Source organism: Castor canadensis, chromosome 3 (genome assembly GCF_047511655.1).
Source record: "Castor canadensis chromosome 3, mCasCan1.hap1v2, whole genome shotgun sequence".
Classification (NCBI taxonomy): Eukaryota; Metazoa; Chordata; class Mammalia; order Rodentia; family Castoridae; genus Castor; species Castor canadensis.
The window spans coordinates 156,351,200-156,374,167 of NC_133388.1; the positions used below are offsets into that span (position 1 = coordinate 156,351,200).

Genomic DNA, 22,968 nt, shown 5'->3' on the forward strand with positions numbered 1-22,968 from the left:
ATACAAATGATTACTAGTCAATTGCATTACCTTCCATAGTTATTCTTTTTTTGGTGATAAGAATGCCTAAAATCTTCTCTATTAGCAGATTTTTAAAGTATATTATACAGTGTTTTTTATTTTGTGGTGCTAGGGATCAAATCCAGGGCCTCCTGCATGGTAGGCAGACACCTACCATGAGCTATATCCTCAAGGCTATAATACAGTGTTAATAACTATATTCATTATTGCTGAATATTAGGTCTCTAGACTTATTCATTTTCCAAATTACAAATTTGGAATATCAAATTTTGTTTATCTTGTTTTAATACATGTTATTTCCTCTTACGTAGGCCAGTAATTTAACTGAACAAATAAAAATTTTCCGTACTTACAGTAAACAGTTTTTGAAATAAGATTTAAATTTTTACTAGTATTTTTTATTATTTTTGATTCCTGTAACACTTATAGCAAAGTTGGGTTCAAAGTACAGAGTTCTCATATGCCCACTGTTCTCCCTCGTCCCAACAAGTTTTCCTCTGTTAACATCCTTTAACCAGAGTGGTAGATTTATTACAATTGGTATTAACTTGTGTTTGAAATAGTTGTAATTTTGCTTTTGTAGGTGATAAAACGAATGATAAAGTGTTGTTCTTTACTGAATTGCCACACACAGGTTAGTGTACAATAACAATGACTTATTTTCATGTATGTTAGGGTTTATAGCTTTTGTTTCTTATATAAAAATTACTTAAATTTATGGTGTTTAAGAGTTTGCCATATTCTGTAAATTTTTTAGTAGTTTATATAATTTTAACTAAAATGAAAGTATGAATTAGAAAACATTGATCTTTGAAACTCCTAAATGGAAAAGACGCATTCTCAAGTATGTTTTCTTATATTTATGATTAGATATATGCATTAGTCATTAGGGAGATGCAAATCACAACACAATGAGATGCCACTTCATACCCACTATTATGACTGTAAAGGCATCTAGCAATACCTATTGGTGAGGATGTGGAGAAATTGGAAACCCTTGTTGATTTGAATATAAAATGGTACAGCTCTGGAACAGTTTGGCACCTTCTCAAAAAAAGTAAGCAGAAATTACCATATGACCCAGAAGTTCCACTTCTAAGTAAATACTCCAAAGAATTGAAAAGATTTGGTCACAATAAAATTTGGACTTTAATGTTCATAGCAGCAGCATTCACAATAGCCAGAAAAAGAAGAAAAATGCATTTCAATCAAATGACAAATGGTTAAATAAAATGTCATGTATCTATACAGTAAAATAGGATTCAATCATAAAAAGGAATTGAATTATGGATAAACCTTTAAGGAAAGGCAGACAGACACAACAGGCTACAATATTATATGATTCCACTGTTACGAAGTATCAAAGACAAGTAAATCTGTAGAGAAAGTAGATTAATGGTTATCAGGGATTAAGGGGAAAGAGGGAATGGAGAGTTACCACTAATGGGTATGGGGTTACTTCTAGGGTGTAATGAAAATAGTTTTAGGGGTAATGGTTGTACAGTTTTGTGAATATATTAATTTAAGAGGATAAATTTTATAGCATGTGAATTTTATCAATAAAAATATTTCCAAGTTTTTTTTTTTTTTTTTGCAAGTTCTTGGGATCAACCTAGGTCCTCATGAATGCTAGGCAAACTTGTACAGTTATAATTGAGCCATATGCCCAATCCCCTCCTTTTTTTTTTTTTTTAAGAGATGAACATTATAAACAACCTATTGATTGTAGTAGATTCTGTTTAGCAAACTGGTAGCCTCAGTTTTTCCCAAATGAACTTTTATACTTGTCAGCTCTAAAAGTTCTAATTGCATGTTCGCTATATGTTTGGATGTCATGACAGTTTGGCTTGGTGATTTTTCCCTTTAGTTCTGTTACCTGAATTAGCTTTTTTTTCTAGCTTCTTGTTCAAATGAACAGAGCTCTGAAAATTTGTGTTTTTTGTCATTGATGAAGGAAACCTTTACTTGAGTAAAGGTTTTTTAAATTAAAGGAACTCAAATATGAGCTGACCCTTTCAGTGTGATTTGTAAGGCTTCTTAAAGAATCTACTCTGCATTTAAGAATAAGTGATTGCTGTCCAAAAATAGGAGTTATTGTTACACGAAACCATTTTCAAATCTTTTTTTGTAGGTGGCAATTTTATGTCAGTTCCTCAGAGAAATTGACTACAAAACAGCCTTTAAGTCACTGCAGGAACAAAACAGGTATGAGTGATTTTTTTTTTTTTTTTAAATAAAATGAGGTTGAGATTTTTCTGCTTAAGAAAAAAGTAACTGAATTCTATTTTTCAGTCATGATGCTATGGACTCCTACTATGACTACATTTGGGATGTTACCATCTTGGAATACTTGACGTGTATCCTTCCATCCATACATGTGATGTTAGAACAATTCATTTCTACAAATTAAAGAAATATTTCATATTCTATATTTTCTAAATCGAAAATGAAAATGAGCCGGTAGGTGCCAGTGGCTCACGCAGGTAATCCTAGCTACTCAGGGGGCAGAGATCAGGATGATTGTGGTTTGAAGCCAGCTTGGGCAAATAGTGCAAGAGACCCTATCTCAAAAAAAATCCATCACAAAGAAGGACTGGTGGAGTGGCTCAAGGTGTAGGCTTTTGAGTTCAAACCCCAGTACTTTTTTTTTTTTTTTTTAATTTTTATTTTTTTATTATTCATATGTACATACAATGCTTGGGTCATTTCTCCCCCCTGCCCCCACCCCCTCCATACCACCCACTCCGCCCCCTCTCTCTCCGCACCACCCCCTCAATACCCGGCAGAAACTATTTTGCCCTTATTTCTAATTTTGTTGTAGAGAGTATAAGCAATAATAGGAAGGAACAAGGGTTTTTGCTGGTTGAGATAAGGATAGCTATACAGGGAGTTGACTCACATTAATTTCCTGTGCGTGTGTGTTACCTTCTAAGTTAATTCTTTTTGATCTAACTTTTTCTCTAGTTCCTGGTCCCCTTTTCCTATTGGCCTCAGTTGCTTTTAAGGTATCTGTTTTAGTTTCTCTGCGTTAAGGGCAACAAATGCTAGCTAGTTTTTTAGGTGTCTTACCTATCCTCACCCCTCCCTTGTGTGCTCTCGCTTTTATCATGTGCTCAAAGTCCAACCCCCTTGTTGTGTTTGCCCTTGATCTAATGTCCACATATGAGAAAGAACATACGATTTTTGGTCTTTTGGGCCAGGCTAACCTCACTCAGAATGATGTTCTCCAATTCCATCCATTTACCAGCGAATGATAACATTTCGTTCTTCTTCATGGCTGCATAAAATTCCATTGTGTATAGATACCACATTTTCTTGATCCATTCGTCAGTAGTGGGGCATCTTGGCTGTTTGCATAACTTGGCTATTGTGAATAGTGCTGCAGTAAACATGGGTGTGCAGGTGCCTCTGGAGTAACCTGTGTCACAGTCTTAAACCCCAGTACTTTAAAAAAAAAAAAAAAACTACTGAGAAATAGTTGGGATTCTATCATGTTTAATGCTCTCAGATTTAGTTTTCTTAACTGATTCACTTAGATCTTCATCATAAAAGAGGAGAAACGGATAAAAGACAAATTGCGGTAAGTTTCCTATGTCCTTTTTCTTTTCTTTATTCATTTATGCTTATGTGCATACATTGTTTGGGCCATTTCTCTCCCCTGCCCCCCTGCCCCCCTGCCCCCTCGCTCTCTCCATCCTATGTTTTTTTTCAATGATGTACTTAGTTTTCTGAATACTAAACAATTGTTATGATTTGTACCAATGAAAAATGATTTTGTGTGCTCAGTTACTCCCAGAATTTGATTATCAATATACTTTTTTAAGTTCTTTTTTTTTTTTTAATGTTATGAGCTATTCCATTTCAGTTTGATTTTAAAATGGTAGCTTGTTATTTCTCTGCTCCAAATTTTCAAAGGGTTTCTCATCTTATACAAAGTCAAAGTCCTTATAATGGCCATAAGACTACATGTGACTTGATCTCTGATGTAACTATCTGTCTGTACCCTTGCTAACTTCTACATCAGTATCACTGTTATACTTTGAACGTGTTCAGAACATTCACCCTTTAAGCACCTTTGAAACTTTTTTTTTCCGAGTCAACTTCTTGCAGTTTTCTTTTCACTTGTCACCCTCTACCTTTCCTGGCCATTTTGTAATATGATGTATCTTCCCCATTTTCCCAATTACTCTTACTCTTATTCCGCCCTTTTAACTTTTCCTGTGTAACACTTAACAGCATTTGACGTGATATTTTTTACTTACTATGTCCTCGTGAGGGTAAGGATTTGGTTTGCTGGAATGGTGCCTGCCATATAACAGGTGTCCAGTGGTCATTGAGCAGATGGATGATGATGATTATTTTGATGGGACTGGGATTTGAAAGCACATGCTCTGCTGACTGAATCACACCCCCAGTCCATTTTGCTCTGGTTATTTTGGAGATGGGGATCTCTTGAATTATTTGCCAGGCTGGCCTTAAACTGCAGTCTTCTAGATTTCAGCCTTCCAAGTAGCTAGGTATGGGCCACTGGTGCCTGGCTAGATTATTAATTTTAATTTGACTTATATGCCAAAACATTTTAAATTTTATGGTCACTATTTCTTGCCTAACAGCTGCTAAACCAGTATCACTTCAGATGTTTTCTTTGCTTTCATTCATACTAATAAAAGTATATGCTCTTTAAAGTATCATTTAAAGCTTTGCACTTGAACTAAACAGACCAGTAACAACTTTAAAAATAGAAAAATGGTGAAGATCATGAAGTTAGCCCTCTTGATCGGAGGAGGCCAGTCTCTCATTTCCAGTTTACTAGAGCTGGAAGGTAATATTGGGATTTCCTTAGCTTTCCCTTGGTGTTTCCAGGCCAATTCTAATTGTATCATGTTTTAAGCTCCTTATCCTTTGGCGCTCATACCTGCACTTCCTTACTACCTCATCTAATTTCTGGACTAATGCCCTACATGTACCAAAAGCTATATGATGAGCTTACCTATCACCCCTGGGTTGATAGCTCTTGCCAGCTGCAGTTTTATTGTCACTTTTACTCAGTACCAGCCACCTATACCCATAACTATGTGTTTATCAGCCAAAATTGTTCTGCATGTGTTCTTATCTTTGACTTTCTGGCTTCTGTACTCCTCATGATCTGTGAGATCTTCAGGTTTGTGACCCATTTTATTCCCAGTCTGTCAGCTCCTTCCGTCTTCCCTTCCTTTTCCTACTATTCCCAAGTACAGCAAATAGCAGTCTATGTACTCTCAGCAGTACTGATTCAGTCAGTCTTAGATGAGGCTCTGTAATTCAGATTTTAAGCTTCAAGGTAGTTTAATGATAAACCAGGTTTGGAAACCCCAGCTAACCATGGTTGATTGTCACAACTTTTTTGTGGGGAGGGAGGGGTGCAGAGAATGGGCTCATGAACTCAGGGCTTTGCACTTGCAAAGCAAGCACTGTACCACACCTCCAGCCCATTTTGCTCTGGTTGACCTCAAACCTTGGTTCTCCCAACCTCAGCCTTCAAGTAGCTAGGATGACATTTGTGAGCCACTGGCGCCTGGTGTTCTGTGCTTGACCTCGTGGAACTTAGTCTTGGAAATTGTTGCCCTGTGAGTGCCAGTTTCACATTCCCATTTCAGTCTATGCTTTCCACCTTTATATTCATCTTTAAGCCTACTCTTCAGGTCATTAAGAGGTTATACTACTTTTTGGTAAAAGCAAATTTTTATGCTTTTGCTTCTGTCCCCTGAGGGACTTAATTAGTCATCTCTGTTTTTGCAATGTCAACCTCTTCCTTCCAGTCTGTAAACTATTTTATCCTTAATAAAAACTGTCTTGACTGCTTCTACCTTCAGCCACTTCCAGTTTGTCTTTGCCTAGTTTTTTTGAAGGTCTTTAACCCTGTACAGTTTGGCTTTTGTCATTACCACTTACAACTGTCTTTAAAGGTTTACCAGATGCAAAGCCAGTGGATACTTTTCAATTCTTCTATTGTTTACATTTTTTTTTCTTTCTTGAAATTCTTGGGTTTTTTTGTTGGTACTGCAGTTTAAATTAAGGACCTCACACTTGCTATACAGGCGCTTTACCACTTGAGCCACTCTCCCAGCTTCTTCCTGAAATTCTTTATTCCTTTCATTTCCCTGACATCATTTTTGTTTTGTTTTTTTCCCCTGACTTTTCTTCCTTTTCTTTTTTGCTCTTCCTTAAACTTAGTTTTCTAAAGAAGTTAGTCTTTGGGCTATTTTCTGATCACCCTCCATTTTTCCTAGTTTTATTTTCCTTTGCAGTGCTGGAGATCAAACCCAGGGCCTTGCATATGCTGGGCAAGCACTGTACCACTGACCTATACTCTCAGCCCTGTTCTTCCTAGGTAATCTATCTATTCATGGTTTTGACACCACATGAGATATATTAATTATTTCCCCAGATATCTGGCTTTCATTCAAATAAATTGAGATACCTCGTTTGCTTGAAACAGCTTTTTATACCCCAATATCAGTTTTTACCACAAGGATTCTTTCATATTGATAGGCCTTATCCTGCAGTTCCTCCTATTCTAGTCACAACTCCCTTCAAGACATCTTTCAGAATAGTCTAATTTTAAAAGTTCTAATTTTTTTTTTAAATCTAAAAGGTAGATTCTATGTTCTCAGTGAATACTCCATAGCAAAAAATTCCTATGGGTATCTACTAGTTGGAGGTACTTCTTTGTAATCACAAAAAGTTGATCTAGGATATGCTTTTATAGTGCTGAGCAACTATTTTGCACATTAAAAGTGAAGTTTTGCAACATGAATTACGATTTTTTTAACTATTTTGTAGGAGCCTGTTAACTATAGAACATGTCAAATTAGAAGCAAATTACTAATATTACATAAACATTCATGAATTTAAAATCCAAATGGCAATAATTCCATGTGGTTCAACATCAGTCTTTTCCTTAAAAGTGGCTCAAACCAATGTTAAATTTTTTATCAGACCTCTAATAATATCACTTTTCTGTTTTGAGAAGATCAAAGCCATCGGTCAGACAGAATTGAATGCAAGCAATCCAGAAGAAGTGTTACAGCTAGCAGCACAGAGAAGGAAAAAGAAGTTTCTCCAAGCAATGGCAAAACTTTACTTTTAAGTTTTATTTTTTAGACAATGGACTAAAAATAAACAGTATTAAAAGATTAAGTTTATATAATACATATATACACATTTAGTGGCATTTTCTTTTCAGACAAAATACTGAAATATTAGTTTAAAAACAAAAACTATACAGAAAACTTCATACCATAACAATGGCTTAAATTTACAATTTCTTCAAAGGGAGAAGTGATTCACACGTCTGGTAACAAACTAGCAATCTAATATACTACTTCTAATTAAATTTACTTTGAAATTTAAAAAGGCTAATCTAAATATTTATGTAGAAATAGCTAGTCTATATATACAACAAGTTTAAATAAATAGATTTCTAAGAGTCAGTATACATTTAATATTTTTCTGCCTTAAGAAAATAGAAGTTTAGGTCAGGTGTGAAACATTATAACTGACACTGTCCTCACCTCATAATGTAGGAATTTAAAATGGACCTTAACATAACAATTTTGCAAACATAAATAAAGCCTTTAGTCTCACAAAATTTCAAAAGGAAAAAAAACCTTAGGGATATCTTAAAGTAATAAAGTGACTTTCTCATATAAATAGTTCGAAAAGATACTTAAGTTTTTCACCCAAATTGTGATACACAAAAAAGGTTATTATATTACAAAGCAACCTCTATGTCAAAGCCCCAAGTAGGACCAAAGCATCTATCTTGTTTATAATTTCTTTGGTTCTCCCACTGTTTAGATCAGAGTTTACACATCAGGTTCATTGAAGCTTTAATGATTAAAAAAAGTTATGGCAAGGCAAATAAACTAGTTAAAAATAGACTAAATTTCACCATTTGAAAAATTCAAGTTTTTTCATAGCTTGTTACAACAGCTTTAGATAAATTAGTCACCTTATTACAAAATAAATCTTTGTAAACAAGTTTAAATTTATTTTCAAGAACCAAATTGCACTAGTCAAGAATGTAGGAATTTTGAGAATCTAAAAGCTAGATTCAAAGTACTGTATCACTTAATGCACCTTTTAAGGTAGCACTTGTGTAGTCCAAAACTTCAATGATAAAATTCCCAGTTTATCAAGATAAACCTAGTAATACTGGATCCAAACAAATAATAATTACCATGGCAAAAATTGTGGCTGGCTTCTATCTAGTAACCTTGGAAATGAAGTCATCTTTGTAAACAAGTCCTGGTTTTTTTTTTTTTTTAAACAGCTAATATGAGATAAATTTCTTTTTTAGTGCTAATTTTAAGTGGTTTTAAAACCAAAGAATGGCAGTGTCACTTCTAATTGGCAAGGACAATCACAGCACTATTTACCTATAAAACCTTAGTTGTTTAGCTGTATGACAATCTACCCAATACTTGCTCAATTCCAACTTGTTTACTTCATTAACAACTTCAGTGTTTTCCTGGTGGTTTTTCAGTGCTCTTTGGTGGTGTCATAATGCCTCCATTGCATACTGGTGACAACTGTCCTCCTTTTCTGAAGGTGTTCACATAATTTGCTTCCTCCTGTACGTGTGAAGAAATTAGACATCCATTAATAGTTTAAAAAAGGATTAATGTAGTAAAATAATGTCACACTAGACTTCTAGGACCTATTTGGGACTATTCAGACCCAATGTAGGGTTTTTTAAATATCTTTGGAACAGTCAGTAGTCATATTTTAAAGGTTCAAGAATTTAACTGTCTTGTTAATACACTGTATTTTAAACTCTTACCTAGATTGTTGGTACTGATCTTGAGTTTCTTCTCAAACCACAATTTAATTTCAAAGTAATTTTATTCTTTACATTTTGAAATCACTGTGCCCATGACTTCCCCCTATCTTATATAACTGCCTGAAATATAGTATTCCATAGTATCTTCACGATCTCTTTCAGGACTTCATAGATAGCAAGGCAAAACAAAAAAACATACCAGTAGAGCCAAATAATTTGTATGTGTTTGGATATTATGTCTGTCTTCCATAGGTATCTTCTTAAAAGTCTTCAGCTTCACTGGAGTAGTACTTTTTACTACACTGACAAAAGGTACCATCCAGTCTACACATTCTGAGATGTTATCCCATTCCAGACCTAGATTTAAAAAGTTGGAAAAACGTGAAAATTGTATATTAGAAACTCTCCTACATACGCTCGAGACAGTTACTTTAAAGAAAGAAACCAAAACCGGACTGGCAAAGTGGCTCAAGTGGTAATGCATCTCCCTAGCAAGTGTGAGACTCGAGCTCAACTTCCAGTTACCCATCTCCCCCATAAAAATAAATCAAAACCAAGTTTAGTAGGTCATAGCAGGTTACTTTAAAACTTTATAATGATTACCTTAAAGAGTAAAAGGACTTCAGAACTTATTAACCAGTACCTTCAATATATGAAAATTGAAAATGTTAAATCCCCAAAAATTCTTTAAGCAGAACTATAATTATGTTGATTCACTTAAAATGGATTTAAATTCCTGTTGGGCTTATTTTTTGTTTGTGGAGAGACAGTGAGGATTGTAAAGTACTTTTTAACAGAAAGGAAGATAATCATTAAACTAAAATGTTAAATTCATAATTCGCAGGTTATAGTTCATAGACTATAGTCTCATTAGAAGTTGTGAACAGGTAAGAAATCAACAAAACAGAGCCTTACCTGAGGCTTTCTTAACCACTTCAATGGAGGTAAAATGGCATAAGGCAGCAGCAGCCAGTATTCTGTACTGGAACTCTAATGAGCCAATGGCTAGAATACACAGATCTAACAGCTAAAAGGGAAAAGCAAAAGTACACATTATTTAAAAGGATGAGAACTACATGTCCCTACTAAAATCAGTCAAACAACATTTTAGAAGACTTAATGTGGACCATATGCCAAGAATTGATAAAATGCTTAAGGAATCAAAGACGAGCCACCACCCTGAAGGAAGTGAAATCTTGGAAGTATAAGGTAGGTCACAGAATACCAGACAAGGAAAGAATTGCTGCAATGTAGTGTGATATGTCCTAGTGGAGCGCACCTACTAAAGGCTTCTGATGCCCTAAGTGAGCCAGGAAGATTGGGAGGTGGAGAATGTTCTAGGTAGAACATTACTTGGAGCTCAAGTAGTTCAGGACACCAAAGGTGAAAAATAGGAAATAAGGAGTACCTCTCCTTTCAGTTCTTATCCAAAAAAGGTGGTTAGCCAGAGAGAGAGAGAGGTCTACTTTAGGTCATAAAGGGCTTTTAGGGATTATTTTATATGCAGATTGCTAAAAGTACTGAAAGATTTTCAATTCAAAAAGCTACATTTCAAGAAAGATTTTAGAAGGGAAGGGGGATAGAGTAGAAAGACGGAGGAGGTGAATTCAACTATGATAAGATACTGTAAGAACTTTTGTAAATGTCACAATGTATCCCCAGTACAACAATAGTAGTAAAAAAAGGCGAACACTGAAAAAAAAAAAAAAGAACTTTACACTATAGTGGAGCAGACAGCCTAAAATGGAACATTCATAAGCAATGAGATTAGTTAAAAAGTGGTATAATTTAAATACTGTAAGTAACTTAGTGCCAGAGTGATGTAAAAGGGCTAGATTTGAGGTGATACCTGTCCAGTAGTATAAAAATGAAACTGGAGAAGAGTTGCAAGTGAAATTTTACCATAGGTTGAGTGTTCCTTGAGTATCAGAAATGCTTGTGACCAAAAGTGTTTTGTAATACTTGCATATAAATGATGAAACCGCTTAGGCAATAGGACCCAAGTCAAAACACGAAGTTCATTTATATTTCATGTACACCTTCTACATACTCTGAATTTTATGTAGTGTTTAGTGTGTCTGCATTTTGACTGCAACCTATCAGATGAGTCTGAAAATTCTGGTGTGGAATTTCCCCTTGTGGTGTCATGGCTGAAGAAAGTTTAATGTGACTTTCAGTTTTTAAAATCCTCTAACTGGGCATGGTGGTACATGCTTGCAATCCCAGCACACACAAGGTTGAGGCAGAGTTGAGTTTAAGGTCAGCTTGTTCTGTATAGTAAGACTGCCAAAAAAAAAAAAAGAAAAAGAGTCCTATACCAAAATAAGGGATATAAATTCTAATGAAATGTAACTGAAATAGCTACCCTGTGTATGCAGGTATAAAAAGAATAAAAGAATCATACAACATAAAACCTAAAAGCGTGAAAATACTTTTGTCTCATTTTATGTCAAAAAGAGGTATTCAGCTCTACTAAAGACTTCTAAAGAATGAAAATTTAAGAACTTTGTTTTCTGGAGTTATTAGACAACGTAAATACTGGACATAGAATTTTATGTGTCAGAAGTTTTGTTGTAGTCAGTTAAGAATTTGATGTGCTAAGACTACATATATATATGAAACCAGCAATGACATTAATGACATTAGCATATATTCAATAACAGTGTAAATACCTGAGCTATTTGAATGAATGTTTCCTGAGAATACTGAGGTAGAAGAACTTTAGGAGCATCTTTAACAGCATCAACTTGGAGAAAGAGATTTAGCCAGGAGATGATTGTTACAGGGCAAAGTTCCCATTTTAAAGCCTGTTATGAAATTTAAAAATCCCAGTTAATAAACATAAGCACATACACCACATTATACAATCTAAAGTAAATTTCCCTCCCACTTATAACCAATGTTATTTTTTTCTTTTTCACTTTTTTTTTTCCACTACTAGAGTTTGAACTCAGGACCTTGTACTTGCTAGTAGGTGCTCTACCACTTGATCCATACCCCCCACGCACCCCCTCCTTTTGTGGTACTGAGGTTTGAACTCAGGGCCTACACCTTGAGCCCCACTCCACCAACCCTTTTTTTGATGGGTTTTTTGAGATAGGGTCTCTCGAACTATTTGCCCTGGCTGGCAAATAGTTGATCCTGGCTGGCCAGGATCAGCTATGATTACAGACATGAGCCGCTGGCACCAGGCAAAATAGGTTAGTGATAATAACACTTTTTTTTTTTTTTCTTTTGGTGGAACTGGGGTTTGCACTCAGACCTTCATATTTGCAAAGCAGGTGCTTTCTACTGCTTGAGCCATACCTCCAGTCCTCCCACCCCCAGCTCTTTTATGCTTCTAGTTATTTTCAGATGGGGTCTTGTGTTTTTGTCCAGGCCAGCCTTCTACTTAAAGTCTCCTGTGTAGCTGAGATTTCAGGCTTGTACCACCATGCCTGGCTTCTTGGTTGAGATGGAGTCTTGCTAACTTTTTGCCTAGGCTGGCCTTGAACCGTGAACCTCCTGATTGCTGCCTCTCAAGTAGCTGAGAGATTACAGGTGTGAGCTACTGGACCAGGCCAGTGTTACCATTTTGATGCATTAACTTTTTAGAACTGGATGCTAATACTAAAAGCTCAGTTTTTACTATTGTGGTATGTAAGGTTCAGTCATATCTACTAACTGCAACTAGAAATAAGCACATAATTATTATTACCTTTAATATAATGAGTTCCATCCTTAATATATCCTCTTCACTGCAAGCACCATCAGTGACATAAGCAAACTCTTGGAGTTTTGGAGCATAGATTTCCTTTAAATTTGAAGTTTTTATTAAGTATAGTTGAGATTAAAATAATTAAGAGTTGTAATCCCTCTCTCACCTTCAGAAACATTACCAACTGCAAAAAATATTGATGGCATCCATAATGTGTTGTTTACGAAAAGTAGATGATGACTATGTGGAAGAAAAAAATCTTAGGACAGTTGCCTTGTATCATGACACCACCATTAGAAAAACATTAGGCTGGACAGGCCATTATTCTAACCCAGTATCACATTTCTTTCATTTGGTTGGTGGTTCAATTTATAAAAAACCATACTTATGAACCCAAGTGCTATAATAACATATACCTAGACAACACTGGTATATTTTGGCAGTCATGGAACGTTTCACCTACATACAAATCCTAGAGTCTAAAACAGATTTATGCTAGGCTCAGATACTACAGAGGAACTGGTAAGTTTTTTCTTCCATCTGCATGCACCATAATGTTTGAAAATGTACTGAGGAACAAAACCATTCACCTTTCCTAAGGAGGAGATATCATCAGAAATGTAAGTATCCTCTGGGATTAATTTCTCGATTTTAAAAAAAACAAGTTTGGGATAAATACACCTATGGACAAAATTTAAGAACTTACCTCAAGTTTCGAAGCAATGAATAACGAGGTAATTCCAATGAGCTGAAGCATATTTTTATTTATATCCTTTTGTGTCAACATAAATCTATCAAAAAAGTCTTGTGCAAGATAAAATGTTTCCCTGTGAAGTGTGTATACCTCACATACCTAAAAAAAGAATCCAACATTTAAATATTAGCTTCAGAATTTCTCCAAATTAGAAAATCTCTTTGCATACCAGACTTTAGAATACTTTTAAGCCAAATTGCTTTCTTAGAATACCAAAACTGAGAGGGAAAATTAACATGTATTAATAGGGTAAACAAATCTATTGCCATCCTCACTGTTGGCTAATTTTGCAATTTTTCACTTTTTTACCTGTTCAAATTTTACTGCATTGGCGATAAACAAAATCTATCTTATCCATTCTTTCTTTTGAGGGAATTGCTTTAGTATATCACTATTGTTAATAATAATAGTATCTGTCATTTCCTCACTTAAAGGGAAAGCTCTTAATCCTCAGAGTAACACCATAAAATTGGTGCCACTATCCACTTTTTGGAGATGAGGCAATACAGACAGAAATAAACACTGAGGTATGTTAAGGAAATCTCAACTTGGGATTTTTCTCATTTAAACTATTAAGGTAAACCAACAGATTTTCAAATGTTGAATCTTTGCATTTCTAATTAAAATACATTAATATATTAAGACAAGGTATGATGTTAACACTGTTGGATTTATTTATTACATTTTGTAAACATTGGATAGGACAGCCACTGGGGTAGAACATGGACCGGATGTTCAATCCCCAAAAATGGAAATAGGCAAAACAACTATGTTCATGTATCCACACTACTGAAATACCATATTTCTAGTCAGAATAAGGAAGATGACCTTATACAAAGGACAACATGTTGTAGTCTTAAAAACTTTTTGAGGGCTGGATGGAGTGGCTTAAGTGGTAGTGGTAGCATACCTCCCTAGCAAGTCTAGCAATCGTGAAGCCCCAAACTCAAGACCCAGTACTGTAAAAAAAAAAAAAAAGAAAATAACCTTGGAAGGTTAAAATAGTGAAAGGGTAAGAAATTTATAACTTCTGAGATCTAGTCTGTCATGTGCTGCTCCAAAAAGCCTACAATCTTACTCCCTTAAAATTCATTGTCTCTCATCTTGTGTATGTGTGTGTGTGATGCTGGGGATTGAATCCAGGACCTCACATATAGTAGGAAAGCACTCTAAGCTACACCCCAAGCTCCTTATTTTGAGAGAGGGCCTCAGTAAATTGCCCAGGCTGGTCTGGAACTCTCCATCCTCCTCCCTCCAGCCATCATCTTCATCTTAAAGACAGACCTCAGAGAAAATATCCAAGGATTAGAGGAAAGTTAGTTTGTCATCAAACAAGTTTGTTCAACAATTGTTTCTTACCAATAATTTTTTTTGTCTCACTAATAATTTTAGAGACTCTTAGAATTATTATTCAAAGAAAGGGAATGAGCAAAAGTGAGAAAATGCTGGCAGGTATCTATAGAGATTTCAGGATTACCATTATTATTCCTTTAAATTGATGGTATATTCTACTTCCAAAAGAAATAGGAGTACATTATAAAGGGAATCAACACAGGACTTAGAGGGCTTAGGGCTTCCGGGTATCCAGATCCTCATAGTTTAGAGCATAGAAATCAAGATTAGTAATTTGACTTGGTAATACCAAAAAGCACATAAGTGCATGACATCTGAGCATAGCAGTATTCAAAGCCTCGTCAACTGTTAATTCCATTCTTTTTGGGTACCCTTAGCACCTGTAATAGTGTCTAGTACATAGCAATATCCATGTATACACGGGCTTCTGAATTGTGTTTGAGTTGTATCCAGAGGTTCTGTCCTTAGGATTTTATTCTGTTTTGTTTTGGTGCTGGGGTCTGAACAGAGGGCCTCATGCCTGCTAAGCTCTACCATTGAGCTACTGAGCTACACCCTCACTCCTGATTTTACTCTTACAGTCTATCATATTCCATTTTAAGTATCACCAAGTACAGTAAGTACTCCACAAAAGTTAGAAGACACATGGAAAGCATTTACATCTAAATGTTTTTCCATCATGGAAAGATATAAAGGAAATTTATATTGCTGGACCATACCTCTAAAAGCCAGTCTAAAAGTATTGACCTCATCTGTGGCTCCAAGTCAGAATGCAGAACTTCAAAATGTTTGTCATGCACATATCTGCTCTCTTTTTTTAACATGTTTAGCCAGACTTCCTTTGAACATCCCCAGCTATGGAAAGAGGGAAAAACAATTTAAATTGTATGAGCTAGACAATATACAAGCTCTGTTTACATAGCATAAATCCAACTTTCAGTTAGGATTTGAAAGAAACATCTTTTGCCATCAATTAGAAAAAGATTTCTACCTTAATTTTTAGAAACCATCTCTTTTGCATGAGAAAGTAGAAGCCTAAAATAATACATTAACTTAGACGATCATCTAACTTGGTAGAGTTCAAGAATGCTTTCTCATCTCATTTATAATTTATAAATGTTTTGTCAAGAGCAACACTAAAATATTTAAATCATCTACAATGGGGGTAAATGGGATAAGAGTTTAGGGAAGGGGGGGCTGATGAGCTTAAGTATCTGATTCCATTAATTTGCTTATTAAAGTTAAAGATACATTATGACCTAGAAAGCTTGGTAAGGAATAAATAGGGTTGATAAAGCATTTGAAAATGCTGCCATGCTAAAATGCTCTCATCTTAATTTAGATAAACTCCATTTAAAAAGTGATTCAGTTCTGCTAAGTGCAATAGTACTCAGCAAGCAAATGAAATATTGTACAATCAAGGTTTTATATAGCCGTACTATTTGCAAATAGGAGTATGATAAAATGATATATGCTTAATTACTGGTAAAGGGAGTAATTTTTTTTTACAAGTTTTTAATTTTATAATGAAGGCAAAAGATAGTACATAGCACAATTTTGAGTTAAGTCTACAATTTTAATCTTTGATACAAGGTTACTGAAATTTTTCTTACCTCAACTCTGGCAAAGGCGAAGTATTAATAAAAAGATTTTTAAATCTGTAGTTTGTAAACCTGGAGAAGTCACTTGTTTCTATTTCTTTGTGGGGTGTTTCAATGATAATGCAAGGACTGATTCCTCCAGATAATACAGGTGGCCAACAATTCTGTCATTAAAAAAAAGAAAAAAAAAAACAACTATTTGTGCAATTAAAAACCCTTAGCTTTTCTCTGGATCTTTCATAAATGAAAGTATTTCTAAACAATCTCTTAGTTTTAGCTAGCAGCTGACAATCTAGCTAATTTGATATTCATATTCCATTTAAAAAGCCAAACAGTTCATACTGATCTTCATAAATGTTTAAGCTAACAAAATACAATTCTGGTAATACAAGATATTAGGTATTGAAGGAGTGACAAAATCCATCTGTAATATAAAACACCAGTCATTTTAAAGGAAAAAGAAACTGCAGTTCTCTGTTTCTGGACATACTAGCAGGGACACCTTTTGAAATAAAGCTTTTTAAGTTAAGCCTTGAGAATACTTGAAGGCAAAATCTTAAAAATGGAAGTAGAAATAAATAATCCTTATGGGACCCTTTCTCCAACATTGGATTCAAAGGAAACACAGACTCTAAGCGTTTTTTGAACAACACATAGGAAGAAGAGGTAGCAAAGGGCTGGGTGCCAGGCTGTCAGTGATCTCACATCCTATTTATGCCAAAGCAGCTATTAGGACCCTCTACTACAGTCTGAGAGGGAACAAAGAGCAGTATATCGGGCAGATTAGGCGGGCCCTGGTGCACCAGGCAGCAACAAGAGGGAGGGATTTACAAAAAGGAACCAGCTGCTTCAAGGCAAACTTAACACTGCAGCTGTAGTAGGATTCAGACACAGATAAATTTCCTTCCTGCTGACCCTGGGGAATTCAGAGTGTCGGAGGAATCTCTACTGCAAGGCAATGGCACACAATTCTACTCTATTCGCCCTTCCTACATTCGTTTTCCCCAAACCCACCCAGCCCATTTGTGTAATGCATACTTACCCTAATCTCATACTGATGTTTCTTAGTGACCACCTCTTTTCTTTTTTTGACATCCTGTTAAGTAGAAAAGACCATTTTGTAAGCTAAGGTCTCAGCAAGGACCTTCCTTCCTCCCTCTTTATTTTTCCTTAAATCACCTGTGCAGTTTTTCTCTTCTTGGCTTGGATTATCTGGGCTTCTTGAGGGGAGTCAGGCTGTCTGGGCTGGGCATTCTGCTTAGCTTGTAAACGGCTACTGTGAATTTTTAAAAAGGAAGTTTAATTAGTAAATTATGCGTTTCAAAGGCAGCAGCTAATTTTGAAACGCGTCTCCAAGACAACGTTACCTGCGTCTTGACATTCTCTTCTTTTAGGTGTATGAAACCTCTGAATGGGGGAGAAAAAAAAACCCAGAGTCAAGTACATTGTCATCCAAATTCTCCAAGTGCCAATTAGAGCTGATTCAGAGGTTACCGCCAAAGTCCCTCAGAAGGTGGCCTGAGCCATTTTCCCGTGCTATCTTCTTCACTGTAGTATCTCACGGTACTTAATTTTGCAGCTATGCCTGCGGTTCCTCAACAAAGTATACCTGGGAAAGATCTTCAAAAATCTACAAAGTACCCCGGCGCCGCGAACGCGCAAGGAGAGAGGTCGCCCCCAAACGAGTTTTTCTGGTCCTCCACCCTCTCGCCGGTGCACCGGATTGGGACCCGGGCAGCGCCTCCACATCCCCCTCCGCCCCGGACGAGCCGAGGAGAGGGGGTGGCGGCCAAGCGCTGTGGAGAAGCCGGTTCCGCGCCAATTTGGAGAGCGGCAGTGGCGGGGAAGAGGGGGCGGAGGGAACTGAGACTGGTGTCACGTCCTCCAGCCTCCTTTCCCTCTTTTCCAGCGCTGCCGGGCGCTGGCCGCCGCCTGGAGGGGCACTGGGACCCCCACTCCAGATGGGGGTCACAAGGAAGGAAAGGGAGTTAAAGAAAGGAGGTAACTGGGCAAGTCGGGCAATTTTCTTCCCGGTGAGTGGGACCCAGATCCCATCTTCTCTCCCGCGGGAGAGCCCCCAAATAGGAGCGGGACCGAGAAGTTCCTAGAATGAGGAGCCTTTCCCCTGGCCTCTCACCTAGGGGGTGCCCTCCACCTCCCGCCGCTTCCCGGTCTCCTGACAAGGACGGGCACTCGGGGACCCATTCTCCCCTAGTCGCCTAGTCCCCCGCCCTCCCATTTTTCCTCTCTCAAGGCTCCCGCCCGTAGGATGGATCGGCCCAGAAGGGCTTCCTTCCCTCCCGCATACCCTCCATACCAGCAGCTCCTCACCGCCAGACCCGCTACAGCTCGGCTCAGCTGGCGCCGGCGCCAACCCAATATATAGGCCGGGCCAGGACCGCCCCGCACGCATGCGCCACAGGCTGACACCTCCGACAGCACGCTCCCCTCCCCCGCCCGCGCTCCCGCCCTGCCGGCCCGCGCGCCGCGCCCTGCCCTCAGTACGCGCCAGTGCGCACCGGCGCGCCCGCGGGGCCGCAGGGGCCGCTCGCCCAGGCTGGCGTCGCGCCACCCTGACGCTCCACTTCACCTGCCCGGGCGCCGGGAGTCTCTCAGAGGCTCCCGCTCGCTGTCGGCTGCTCATAGCTCAGCTCCCGCATCATCTTCCGCCAGTTCGCTCCTATCTCCTCCCGCTTGTAACTCTGATGTCGGGAGTGTCAGGCTCCGGGTTCATTCCGGCCAGGGGGAGGCGACTCGGGCGAGCATGGAATGGCCAGGAATTGGCCATCCGGTAGTGCACCCTGGCTGTCCCGCCAAGGCCTCGAGACACCTGAGTCTTTCCAGAGAGACGCGGGGACCGGGAGGGCCCGCCCCTCTGGGAGGAGCCAGGCTTTGGCTGACGAACTGGCCAATGGTAGGCGAGGGTGGCAGCACAACGTGGAGCGGCTGCTGAATGTAAACACAGCCTGAGAGCGCGGCGAACCACATGCGTTCCCGCGCGCTGCCCGTCAGGACCCGAAGCCACTCGAGACTCGCCGAGCGGGCTCTGTCATCGGAGCGGTCACATTCGGAAAGGCAGCATTATCCCTCCGGCCGAGGTACGTACCCACCCTGGCTTCCCGCCTTCCCGCTCCTGCCCCGCCACTTCCACCTCGCAGTCCCCGCGCGGGAAACACTCGCGCCCCGCTGCACCCTCCCTTTCTCTCTTCCCAGCCTTCAGTTCCGGGAACCTGAGGGTGAAACACCTCTCCGGAGCGAGCCCAGAGCACTCCCCATCCCCACGAATGCGGTAGCCTTTAGAGAGCCGGGCGGGGAGAACGGTCGCCACCACGTGCAGGCTGGGCGCTGGCGCTCCGCCCCGCCGTCTGCGCGCCCTGCGGAGCCCGCGCGGGCCGCTTGCGCGGGAGTGAGGGCCAGTCCGCGCGCTTCCTTTCCTTGATCCGGCCTTTAAGCTTAGGGATCCCGTAGCTAGCTCTCTGAACCGGCCCGTCCCAGCGCGCCCTTGCACATCTCCAAAGGGGACATGCAGGTGACCCTCTGTAGACTGGGCTTGCGGCGGGAGACGCTGCCAGAACAAAGACCCCGGGGCAGTGGAGCCGTGCGGAGGTCCCCAGCTGCGGGCGGGCGGGCGGACGGACGATTCTCGGCTGGCGGGAGTGAGCGGGTACTAGAGGGCCTGGAACACGGGGCGGGCTGGGCAGGCCCTTCCCAGGATGCACCTGGAGGCGGCCAGAGGGACCGACTCCAGCTCTCCTCCAAATGTGCAGCGCCGCTCCTGTGGGCCAAGAGCCTGGAAAGAACCACCAAGTTCTGACCCACCAGATCCTTTCCCACACTGTCTCTTTCGATTGTTATGACAGTCGGTGAAAGAATTAGTTTTCTTCCAGATTTAAGGATAGGAGTCTTCCCAGGGTAACAAAGAATCAGAAGCGCTCCATATCTTGTCAGTTCCAAGAAACGTGGGACAATTTATAATACTTAACGATGGCTCTTGGTAGGGCCCGAGTTGCCTCCCTTTTGCAGTCACTGAAAACAGTGTCACAGTGTAAAGCTAAGAGATCTAACCTATGATGACAAGAAAGGGGTAGGAGGTTTCCACAACTGTGAGAGGAGCATAAGCAAGACTAGTGGTCTACGTGAGTGAACTTGATCATCAAAACATAGCTAAAACTGGGGGTATCATTAACATTATGGGAATGATCTTTGGGTATTGTAGGCCCAACACCATAAAGTAATTGTAAACAAGGTACTGTTGTTAGAAGTGTATTTTGGTCATACCCTTGACTGTTTTTTTTGATACTGGGATTTGAACTCAGGGCCTACACCGTGAGCCACTCCACCAGCCCCTTTTTGTGATAGGGTTTTTTTCAGACAGGGGCTGAAGAACTATTTGCTCTGCTGGCTTGGAACTGAGATCCTCCTGATCTCTGTCTCCTGAGTAGTAGGATTATGGGTGTCAGCCACTGGAGCCCAGCTACCTTTGACTATTAACGTGAACAGAGTCCGACTGTATTAAAGGAGAGATTAGAGCAATCCCAAGATAGTTTTGTGTGGAAAGGAACAGGGTGAATGGTGCAGTATTACAAGGACCTGGTCAGTGGACAAATGGGTTTGTAAAAAGCATGGGCTTTCCTCTCAGACTAACTAGGTTCCAATCCTGAACTGCTGCAAGTTTCCTGATCTCTTTGAGCATGAGTTTTCTCTAGAAGAGATAGAAGACATTTAAGAGTTGTTTTAAAGATGAAATTTGATAAATACCTAGAGACCTTCTCTCCCCTGTGTATCTGTCACAGGGTAGATAGTAAGTACTAGCTCTTATATACCTCTTTCTTACCAGTAGAAATTAAGAACTAGTTTTGAAGATCCTGAATGAAACAGAAGACTGAATTATAGTTTTTTCCCCAAAAGTTTGTTCATGTAATCATCTCGAAGCGTTCTCTTTCAATATGTCATTTTTGTTTCTTATTTTTACTGTTCATTTTTACCTTCCTCTTTTCCCAGGCACTTGCAGCTTATTTTTGCTTTGTGTTTTAGTGTACTGGGGTTTGAACTCAGGGCCTTGTACTTGCTAGACAAGTGCTTTGCCAATTCCGGTTTTAAATTTGACCTACCCACACATACACATAATAAAAACAAACAAAAAAATAGAATTTTTTTTAAAAGGATGAAATCCCTTTATACTTGTGATGACTTTAGAAATCTTGGGTTTTCTAAAGTATGTTTTCCCTGTTATACATTCCCTTAAACACCATGGCAAATAAACTCTTGACCTCTACCATATTTCATTTATGTAATTATTTTTATTATTTCCACATTCCTTTTCAGGGAAAAAGAAAAAACTAGGCAGATTCTTGGAGGCACAGGTTAAAAAAAAAAGTCAAGCTAGGTTCAGTGATGTGTACCCCAGCTACAAGGAGGCTGAGGTAGGAGGATTGCCAAAAGCCATACTCAGATACCCTGACTGAGAGAGGGAAAGTGGGAGAGGAAAAGGAGGGAGAGAGAAAGAGAAAGAGAGAGAGAGAAGCTGGAGAGGTCTCTCAGTGGTTTGAGTGCCTAGTTGCAAAACAAAATATTTCTTACCCTTTTGCCTTTTCTTTGCTGTGCCTCCTCTGTGTAGACCTCCCATATTCCTCTCTCTGTGCTCTACAGTTACAGTTAAATGTATTTTTATTAAGTCTTGGACCTTGTTTTTAAGCTAATACCCAGCAGTTTGGAGGCATGGGTAGTAGGATCTTGGTAAATGCTAATTTGGTAGATGATGGGTGGGAAGATCGTTCCCAATAAATACCAGAGGTTTTTTTTTTTATATTTGTAAATGTTTTTAGAGCAGTTTTAGACTTAACAGAAAAACTGAACAGATAGAAGAGAGCTTTCATATATTCTCTCAACTCATGCTCAGGTCCCCATATTTCTGACATCTTCTGGTGTCACAAATTTATTACTATAACATTTGTTATTAATGAATCAATTTGTTATTAATTGAAGTCCACACTTTATCAGATTTCCTTAGTTTTTACCCAATGTCTTTTTATCCCTCCACAAGCTCATCCAGGACACAGCACATTGAAATGTCATTTCTCCTTAGGTTCCTCTTGGCTGTGGCAGTGTTCAGACTTTCCTTGTTTTTGACACTCTTGACAGTTTTGAGGAGTGCTGGTAAAGAATTTGATCTTTGTCATTGTTGGACTGGGGCTCTGGGATTGTAGACATAAAATAACCATTTTCATCACCCTGTATTAAGGGTACATATTATCGTGATCTATCACTGTTGATGTTGACTTTGATCATTTGTCTGACGTGATGTTTGTCCAGTTTTGCCATTCATTGTAAAGTTAGTCTTTTTCCTCCCATTCCGTACTCTGCTTTTGGAAGGAGTCAGTATATGTAGCCTATACATATGTGTGTATATGTGTCTGCCTGTGTGTATTAGGGTGGGAAATAGTGCTCCTCTTCCTTTGCTGCAAAGTAACCACATTATCTGCATTTCTTCTGCATTGGAGATTTGTCTCTTCTCTTGTGTTTAACTTACTCAATCATTTACTTTTATCTGTATGCACTTGTGGATATTTACTTTATTCCTAGAATTATAATCTAATACTTTATCTTATTCCTCAAATTGTTCAAAGCTTTGGTCATGGTATTTGGGGGAGGGTGTGAGCTTAGAGTTTGAACTCAAAATTTCACACTTGCAAAGCAGGTGCTCTACTGCTTGAGCCAC

The 22,968-nt window shown here is 38.9% G+C and overlaps 2 protein-coding genes across 8 annotated transcripts in view; one reads left to right on the top strand and one right to left on the bottom strand.

Annotated features, from left to right (window-relative positions):
- Positions 1-7,212, top strand: part of Ints8 (integrator complex subunit 8) — a 53,104-nt gene extending 45,892 nt beyond the window's left edge. For both annotated transcript variants that reach the window (XM_074068860.1, XM_020178234.2), the window contains exons 23-27: positions 605-655; positions 2,153-2,226; positions 2,314-2,378; positions 3,558-3,601; positions 7,034-7,212. In XM_074068860.1, the coding sequence (XP_073924961.1) occupies positions 605-655; positions 2,153-2,226; positions 2,314-2,378; positions 3,558-3,601; positions 7,034-7,150 (351 nt within the window). In that variant the 3' untranslated portion in view covers positions 7,151-7,212. The remainder of the gene's footprint in view (positions 1-604; positions 656-2,152; positions 2,227-2,313; positions 2,379-3,557; positions 3,602-7,033) is intronic.
- On the bottom strand, positions 7,135-18,965 carry Ccne2 (cyclin E2). 6 transcript variants are annotated; one of them, XM_074068864.1, is made up of 12 exons: positions 18,841-18,965; positions 17,618-17,657; positions 17,430-17,523; positions 17,293-17,346; positions 16,263-16,414; positions 15,369-15,504; positions 13,249-13,395; positions 12,543-12,638; positions 11,518-11,652; positions 9,761-9,872; positions 9,045-9,202; positions 7,135-8,636 (listed from the first exon to the last, which is right to left on the bottom strand). In XM_074068864.1, the coding sequence occupies exons 2-12, from the start codon at positions 17,629-17,631 to the stop codon at positions 8,523-8,525; spliced, it is 1,212 nt and encodes a 403-aa protein (XP_073924965.1). In that variant the 5' UTR covers positions 17,632-17,657; positions 18,841-18,965; the 3' UTR covers positions 7,135-8,522. The 6 variants fall into 6 exon arrangements, with proteins under 6 accessions (XP_073924965.1, XP_073924963.1, XP_073924962.1 ...); XM_074068862.1 differs by having other exon boundaries at positions 17,430-17,526; XM_074068861.1 differs by lacking the exon at positions 18,841-18,965 and adding an exon at positions 18,582-18,637 and having other exon boundaries at positions 17,430-17,526.
- Between the last annotated feature and the right edge of the window lie 4,003 nt (positions 18,966-22,968).